Raw genomic sequence first — 9,676 nt, 5'->3', positions numbered from 1 at the left:
ACCCTAGTTGTTAAATAGATTTCAAAAGAATCAGAAAAATGACAGGCAAGATTTCATTCCAAAAGACACTGACAGAAAGAATAGCTTAAGTTGTCTTAATTTTTTTAAAAAATGTTTTCCTATGTGTGATGATTGTCTTAATGCCTTTAAAATACTTCCCAGTGTATAAAGGTACCTGAGTTATAAGGAGCTGTGTATTAGGATCTGACTGAAAAAGGCCAAGTAGGGAATATGTTAGTTTGAACCATGAAATTTTCATTTTTGTAGATCAAAAACAATGGATAATCTGCAGTTGAATATCTGAGGAGTAACAGAAGTGGTTCCTTACAGGAGGACAGATGCCACCACATTCAAATCCTGGCAAATTTCCTGGTGGGGGCTAATTTAGAATATAGTACTTAATTACATTAGAAAGTGTGTTTAATTACACAGAAAGGTTCATGAACTGGTCATTAAACAGGGATGGTACATACCCATGAGAAAAATGAAGGAAGCTCCAGATGCTCACAAAGGAAAAAAAAATAGAAAACAGAAAACACATAGGAAGATGTGTTGTTTATAAAATGATTGTAAGCAAAGTAAGGATGCTGCCACACAGGACAAAAGTGTTACTTTGAGTGGATAATCTTGTGTGTGTGCTTGAGATATAGAAACCGATGCTCCTTTTTATTTTTCTTCCATCTTTCAAATAGGGAAGACAACCAGTTATCTGTGCAGGGAAAGAGAAGCCCAAGATTAGGGCATAATAAACAGAAAGCAGTAGTTTGCCCCAGGGAAGTGGGATTCAGGGGGAGTTTTAATGGACCAGATCTTTCCAATTTTTTTATGCATTGTTTTCTACATCAAGCATCAGCTATTTTTATAATAAAAGAAAAATGAAGAGTGTAATGTGTCCTTCTGAACCAAATGGGAAAACCTGTAACAGTGAGAAAGAGAGAGGAGAGAGAAAGAAAAGAGAGTTCAACTCCTTTTGATTTGAATAAGGAAATCATACCTTATTTCAAAACAGCACCAAGAAGTTTAATATGAAGTCAGCTCCTCAGTGTGGGCTTGAAAAAATTTTTTGCTTAATGCATTTGCAACCTCTCCTCATCCAACTCATGATCCATGAGCTGTCAACATATCAGCATCTGGCAATGAAAATCCAGGCTTGTAAAAGGGGTTTGATCTCCTTAGTTCATGCTGAGACCTTCAAAAACTTTTCCTTTGCTTTCACATCCTGGTTAACTTTTTGGTGCAAGAGGTCCAGCTTTTAACATGCCTTCCTCGGTAAACTTAATCATTTCTAGCTTTTGACCTAAAATGAGAGACTTAGCAACTCTCCATTGCACTTAAACACTTAGAGGCCATTGTAGGGTTATTAACTGGCATAATATCAATATCATTGTGTCTCAGGGAATAGGGGAGCCCAAGAGGAAGGAAAGAGATGGGGGAATGGCCGGTGACAGGGTGGGGCAGCCAGAATACACACATCTTAAGTTCACCATCTTATATGGGAATGATTTGTGGCATCCGAAAACAGTTACAATTGTAACATCAAAAATCACTGGTGACAGATCACTATAACAAATAATAATAATGAAAAAGTTTGAAATATTACAAAAATTACCAGAATGTGACCCAGAGACATGAAGTGAGCAAATGCTGCTGGAAAAATGGCACCATTAGACTTGCTCCACACAGGGTTGCCACAGACTTTCAGTTAACAAAAAATGCAAAATCTGCCAAGCACGATAAAGCGAAGTGCAGTACAACATGATGTGCCTGTATTTTAATCAAAATATCCCTGTACTTTTAAAATTGCTTCCCTACCTGGGACATAAATATAAATAAGGATTTAGTTATAAGCATGTTTAGGCTTGGCAAAACACTGTTTATAAAAGGAGGTTCAGATGTTTCATGAACAAGTTCTAGCAAACCTAAAAGGAGTTAATAAGTGCTTTGTTATTTAAACTGTTGCCAAGCATAGGAGGAGATACAAGACTTCCCAACACACCTTTTACACTTAACGTGTTTAAAACATGCAGTTTGCATGTTGGCAAGTGGCCAGTGAAAAACTCGTGCCAGTACAACAGAGATAAAAAAGAAAAAGATAAAAAGAATAAGATGATCAAAAAAAAAAACACTGCAAAATGAAATTTGAAGTTCCAAGTATGTCAAGAATTAAGAATTAAGCAAATTATTTAGGGAGATGTACCTCCTTAAAGTTACCATGTAAGGAACATTGTTGAAAATTCTATTCAAGACGGAAGTAAGATGCATTCCACTTCCCAGAGCTTCATCCTTCCTCCGGCATGACTGAGAAATCTCCATGGAAGGTGTAGGGGAGGGAATTTAAATGTGGTATCCATCAAAATGTCATTTCTAGAAGACATTTCATCCATGGTAATTTTGCAATACCAAGGGCCCTCCCCCCACCCCCCTTTTTTTTTCTTCTCTTTAATTTTCTGTTTGGACTTCATTTGCAAAAAAATTGAATCAGTTATATTCTTTATTGGCACATTATCATCTTCAGTCCTTGCAAGATCGCTCTTATTTATTTATTTTTCCTTTATGTAGTTCTATATCAATTCATGTAATTCCTGCTCCCCTGATGCCCCATCCTTTTCCTATAGGCGGCTGTTTTATTCTGTTGATGCAAATTCTCCAGCAGGCAGCCTTCTCCTGGGTCTCCAGCCTGTCAGCCCACACTTTGGTCCCCCACTACAGATTTGGACTTGCCAGCCTCCATAATTACATGAGCCAATTCCTCTCAATGGATATAGATAGATAGATAGATAGATAGATAGATAGATAGATAGATAGATAGATAGACAGACAGACAGACAAATAGACTGATAGATCTAGAACCAGTCTAATACAACACCCAAGGAAGGAATCACCACTTCCTACCTACCCACTCCTTATTCTCTTAGTGGTGGACAACAGATTTCCTTTAAAATTCATGTCATTACAGAAATGCCACAGTGACCATCCTCATACATGTCTCTTTATGGACCTGGGTAAGAATTTTTTGGGTTAGATACCTAAATCAGTTTGCAGACCCCAAGTCCCTTGATTAAAAAGGGGGCCAGATCCCCTTCAGGAAAGACTCTGCACCATTGCTGCAAGCACACACTGTACATCTTTCTCTAAGCTTCCCCCAAAATAAAACCAATCCAAAAAAATGTTTAGATTCAGTAATTACACCCTAGAAATACAAAATTCGGTCAAAAGTCCCCTTAGAGTAATTGTTTTTTCAACTGTCTCTTGAAAGTCAAAACCATAGCAAACACCTGCCCAAAATTCCTAAAGACTTTTTAACTTTATTTAAATTGGCCAATCAGATGAATTGATCATTAAAACTAATTTTAAGTGACTTAACCCTTAGTTATTCTCCATGGTCGAAACCTCATGTTTATTTTCATCTGTGGCTTCCCTGGACCGATTCTGGCTTTGGCTGCCCAAGTCTATTCACTGTCGGGGAACTGAGGCCACCCAACTCAAAAGAGCGCTTGGTAAAGTGTAAAGGAAGCCAGGGCACTGTTTGTCCTCACTTCCTTCCAGCTTGAGCATCTATATTTCTAGACACAAACTACCCTTGCAGAGGAATGCAGACACACTGACTCAGAGGACCCAAAGTCATTGTGTTCAAATGAGAACTGAAGGAAATCGACATAGGGGTGTATTGAAAGGAATGAAAGCACTCTGGGAGGCTTTGTTATGATTAACCAGTCACGTTTTTATCAGCAGCTGGCAGCAAAAGAGTCTTCTTAACGACTTGGCAGCATCAAAAGAAAGAAAAACTAGAGGAAAGGTTTTTCTGAAATGAAATGATGACATCAGGAAACGCAAGCTCTAGCTTGGACCATGCTTGCTGAAAGGTTATCCTCAGTTAAGAAGGGTCTCTTAGTGGATGGACAAGTTCCTTCATCAGCACCTGGAGAGAAGAGGGGGCCAGACTCAGAGTAAAGTTAGCAAGCATGGGGTGGCTATGCACTTGCAGACAGTGGCAGACCTCAGAGGAGGTGTAAAGAGTGCTCTCTCAATGAAATGTCACTGTACTGAAGCTGGACTCCTGGCTGGGTTGGCAGGAAGTTGGCTAGCAGGTGCTGGCCTGGCAGACTTGGAGCAGTGGTTCGGAAGCGATTGGAACCTCCACTGGATGATTTGCCAGAACCTGTCACACAGCAAGCTTGTTGGCAGGAAGGGGATTTGCAGGCACTTTGATTGCAGGAAGTAGGTTCACCACAAGTTGGTTGGCCAGAAGGGACGGTGCTGCAGGAAGCTGGTTTGCAAGGGTTCTTTACAGAACAAGGGTTAGCCACTGGCTGGCAGATGAAGGTTATGGATGGAACTGGTGGGCAGTGAAGTGTCTGGCAAGGGGAGGAGAAACAGCAAGCAGGATTGCAAGAACAGAAAACACAAGGACACAGCTGGTGGGGCACAGGCACGCAGGGAACTGATTGACAAGACTTAAAAAAGTAGCAGACAGGTTGGTAATAAGTTGATTGGCAGGGCTGGTCTTCACCACTAATTAGTTGACATGAACGTGCTTGGCAGCAAGTTGGCTGGCATAGACTAGCTGCACGGATGGCTGGTGGGCAAGGTGTTGCAGGACAGAAAGTTGCCTCAGAGCAGGATGGGTGGCAGGACCTATGTCACAGCAGACTGATAGGCCACAGGCTGCCTGGCATGACCCAGACAGGTAGACAGGTTCCTGGCAGGAGCTCTGTTGGCAGGGGCTGGCTTCACAACACTTTCCCCGACTGCCAGTGGTTTCCGAGCAGGAGGGCTCACCCGAGCTAACCAGACAAGGAGACTGACCAGTGCCAGATTCACAGGAGCACCGCTGGAATGGCAGTGGCGTTTCCGGGACAACAGCTATCCACCATGGTGCTGGTGCTTACCTTGCCAGGAGGTTCCAACCTCAGTATCCCTGAGTTTGAAAGACATCTGATATGTGGGGGCTTTTATAGTCCTTCGCTAGGGGTGTTGGCATGATGGAGCATCTTTCCTTGTTAAGGTTGCCACACATTTGCATACAAACATCTGATTAGAAGGATTCAGGAGCTTGGGAGATGTCCCCAGTTTAAAAACTCATCTGTTGAGTTAGTCATTTTCATGGCCGAGTTTGGGCTACCTTGCCACTGCTCCAGCTCTGGGATAAGCTGTCTCTTTTACAGCTTGTTCTCGGCCTCTCTGAAGCAGGCCTCTTCCCAATGCTAACCTCTCATCAGAAGGCTACAGCCCAGCCGAAACAGCCTGCTCCTCTGCCAGGAATGCAGTACCGCACCATTCAGCCAGGAAATGAAGCTCTGACCCAGTTGAGGGAGGCTGATATCAGAGATGGCACACAGAAAATCAGGTAGTGCATCCCAAGGGACTCTGCAGTGGGGACCTGGTCATAGGAAGGAACCCCTTTGTGTTCTATTACAAGTTAATCACTAAAGGATATTGCCTATAAGGCTAAATTCTAAAATACTTTTGTTTAGCTCATGGGAAGCATCCTGACCAGGCCCAGCTGTGAATGACTGCAGGAAGAAAGAAATTAGCACATCCCCACTGGAGGATGACCGGAATGAGGAAATGTTTGACTACTCCCTCCTCTTTTAGTACAAAAGAAGCCTGAATTCTAACTCAAGCAAGGTGGTTCTTTGGGACACTAGTCCACCATCTTCCCGGTCTGCTGGCTTTCTGAAAAAAGTAAGTCACTATTCCTTGCCCCAACAACTCATCTCTAGATTTATTGGCCTGTCATGCATCGAGCAGTACGAGCTTGGACTTGGTAACAACCTCTTTCTAGAACCTTCTTGTTTGGCTCTCCTGAAACTCAACTTTACTAGTACCACCAATAATAATAACACTAGTAACAGCGTCCATTTATAGCATACTTACTATGTACCAAGTCCTTGACCTTTTTTCATTGAATCTTTGCAATGATCCTAGTTCATAAGTGCAATTGTCACCATTGTGGTAGATGTAGCAAAACTAACTCAGAGAGTTTAAATCATGTTCCCAAAATTATGCAAGTAATAAGGGATGGAAACAGAATTCAAACCTAGGTTGGGCCAACCCCAAAAGCTTTGATCTTAACCACCTATTATGCCTCCCAACTTTGGAGGTAGGGAGGGAGACTCTAACATAGTGATTGAAGGTTGACATTTGTGCAGCAGCGCTGGCTCAAGGGCAGGTGATCCAGGCCCTCTGCTGGGGTTCCTCTGCCCACTCTAATGACTGTAACCATCAGCTAAATCAAACTGGTATGTGTACTTATCTCTACTTACCAATATACCTGAAGACAATTTTTTAATTTGGAAATTTAAAATTGCAAAATGTTTCATCAAGAAAGATTAACACAACTTTGTAAAATGACTATTACTCAATAAAAAAGAAAAGAAAGAAAGATTAAACTCATGCTGTGGGGTAAATGGCATATGAATTCTATAAATATAAAACACAGCAAGTAGCAGTGATATAAAGACATCTCTGCAAAGTCGTTTTTGTGTCAAATCAACTTCTTCCAAGAGAGATTCATGAGGGGCTTTGTGGATTCTTTCCCTCTTCCTTCGGGCTGGTCCCGGCTCTGCATCACCAGCCAATTTCAGCATCCCACACTGGTCCACATCCTGGCCTGATTCATGCTGGAGGTACATGATGGAATGGAAAGATCATGGCTTTGGGATCCAGTGGGGCTAGTCTTGATTTCTGGCTCTGCCACAGACTCACTTTGCTGGACATGTTAGCTCACTACCCAGGTGTTCAAAGTACTGAGTGTCATGGGCTGGGAAGAGCTCAATGGTAGAATCCATGCATAGCATGCACGGGGTCCTGGGTTCAATCCCCAGTACTGCTATTTGGAAAAAAAAAAGTACTGATTGTTCATCAATTGTATGGCTATTGCTCAGGTCACTTTTATTATTATAGTCTGCCTCACAATCATTGAAAGTGCTGGAAACTACTTTTCAAAGTACCAGTTGCAAAATACCTTCTCCTTGCACTCATTTTAAAAGGAAGAGAAATTTTTCTGATCACAGTAGTGCCTGAAAAATCCTCACCCTGGTCATTAAAATGCCTTTCCTCTGCCATCGCTTTTCACATCATAGCATCGATTACTTCTTTTGTCCTCCCATCTCTTTGCTGTTCATTTTAGCATCTTGCAAACCCTGCACTGTGTTTTATTCCTAAACATCTACATCCCAAAGCTCTCATCTCCCAGGAGGAAGTACTGTTGGTGTCACCAAATAGGTCAGTCAAAATGGGAACATGAACTTATTTGAGAAACCATGCAAATTTCCATCTGACAAAGATGCCTATATCTTATACCCATACATACCACCTTCATTGTTTCAGAGCAATCCATTTTTACATCTACTTTTCTCTGATTCTGCACTTGCCTCTATTCCTCTTAAAGAAAACACTCAATAGGCTGGTAAAAAGAGTACAAACTTTCAGCTCTAAGATGAATAAGGACTGAAGATCTAATGTTTAGTGTGGTGACTATAGTTGATAACATTGTATTATATAATGGAAATTTGCTAAAAGAACTTGAATGTTATCACACACAAAAAAGATAAATATGTGAGGTGGTGGATATGCAGATGAATTAGGTGGGAAGAATCTTTTCACAATATTATATACATCAAATCATCACAATCTATGCTTTCAATAAATAAAACTTTCAATAAATAAAACTTTCAATAAATAAAAAAATAAAATATAAAAAAATATAAAAAATATAAAAAATATATAAAAAATATATAAAAAAATATTTAAAAAAATATAAAAAAATAAATAAAAAAAACTTTCAATAAATAAAACTGAAAAACAACCCTCCCAGTAGAAAGAACTTTCATTTTGCCATGGTGCAAGATGGTAAGGACATCTGATGTACCACCAGGAGTTGTTGTGATCACATTAAGCTGTTGTGATTTCATGTTGGTGCGTGAAAACACAAGCTTGGACAGAACTGCGGTTTGGTGTGTTACTTACTGGCTGTGATTATGCTGAATTTTGTGTTTGTCATTCCCCTGTGAATAGATAGATACAGATATAGAATATATATATATATATTTGTATATATGTATACACATGTCTACTCATACATATGTATATGTATGTATGTGTGTGTTGGTTTTGACCTTTAAATATGTATGTGATCTCTGGGGCTTGTTCATACCAATCAATATCACAGTAGTAAGGTTCACCATTTTGTTTCATGTAGCCATTGTCCAGGTGTCTTCACTATAGTGTAATAACTATTGTGTGAATGAATATACTACAATTTTCTCATCTCTGTTGATGGGCATTTGAATCATTTATCCTTCAAATTATTCATCTATAAAATAGGGAAAAAGGAATCTTATTTCACAGAATTGCCATAATTTACATGAAATACTGAGTTTGTGCTGGGATCAGAGATTTAAAACCCTTGCCAACTCATCTCTTGACTCAGGAAGGAACTGGAAATAAATCCCAACACCAATGTGTAGGATAAGTTTCACTTTTGACTTTCTCCCTCTGCCATTGTCTAGCCCAATGGTTCTCAAACAGGGGTGATTTTTGCCTCTCCTCCCCAGGGGAGATGTTTGCCAATGTCTGGAGACATTTCGGGCCATCACCCTCAGGGGACCTCTAGTTGGTAGAAGCCAGGGATATTGCTTAATATCCTACAACGCAAAGAACAGTCCCCACAACAAATAATTATCCAGCCCAGAATGTCAGTGGTGCCAAAATTGAAAATCCCTGGGCTACCCCCTCTTGTGATTAGGATAGCCTAAGCTGCACCTTGAGGACAAGGGGTAGCCCTTCAGTCTGTGCAGTAAGTGCAAGGGGTGACTACTTTGAAGAGATTCTGTCCTTGAGGCTTGTAAGAGGGTATGGATGGGGTTTACAAAGAGTGTGTCTTCTAGGGAATAAGGGAACATAAATCTCTTGTACAATAAATCCAGGTTACATTCCTTATTGTAAATATGACCCCCTACTTGGTTTCATTCCACTGTGGACCCCAAAGTCATTGGCTGCCTCCTCAGTCTCCCTATATCCAAGTCCATGTTCCTCTATTAAGCTTGCCACACCAAGGCCAGAGGGACATCCCAAAACCACTGCCCTGCGTATAGTTCCTCAATGCCTTCATGTCAGCCCTGCACCAGGCCCCTCTGTCTAGCACACAAGGCCTGACAAAGGCAGGTCACTGTCTACTTATCTGACCTCAAGCTCACCACTCCTCTAAGAACATCTCTGCCCAAGCTTTGCCTAATGAACAGTTTGCTCACAAGCCCCATTCATTTGTACATGTTTCCTCTGCCTGGAAATCTCTTCCTTCCTGGTTTCCAACCAGTTAATTCCTACTCGTACTGAAAGACGCAGCTTCAGTATCACATCCCCCAAGAATTCTTCCCTGTTTCTCCCCATGCCCTGCTGAATTCCAAATGCCCTCTGCCCCAGGACTTAGCACCACATGAGTGGAACGTAGTGGTCGTCTCTCTGCCTGTCTCCCCATCAGAGTAAGCCTCCTAAGTATGGGCCTAAAACTTTCGTCTTCTCATTCCTAGAATCTGACACAGTCACTGGCACCTAACAGCTATCTAATAAAGTTTGTTGGGTGGATGAATGGATGAATGAAGCTGCTCTCAAAGTTGGAACAGGTCAGCTGATGAGAATATGGCACGAACAAGAGAGCCGTGAGAACAGTGCA

General features: G+C 41.2%; 1 protein-coding gene across 1 annotated transcript; it reads right to left on the bottom strand.

Moving 5' to 3' along the window:
- Positions 1-3,998: 3,998 nt before the first annotated feature.
- Positions 3,999-6,635, bottom strand: KRTAP29-1 (keratin associated like protein 29-1). Its single transcript, XM_072940118.1, is given in 3 exon segments — positions 3,999-4,633; positions 4,636-4,884; positions 6,575-6,635. Coding segments are annotated over 3 exon segments (945 nt in total).
- Positions 6,636-9,676: the final 3,041 nt, after the last annotated feature.

The sequence above is a fragment of the Vicugna pacos genome, chromosome 16 (genome assembly GCF_048564905.1).
Source record: "Vicugna pacos chromosome 16, VicPac4, whole genome shotgun sequence".
NCBI lineage: Eukaryota > Metazoa > Chordata > Mammalia > Artiodactyla > Camelidae > Vicugna > Vicugna pacos.
This window is presented reverse-complemented; position numbering and strand designations above follow the sequence as displayed.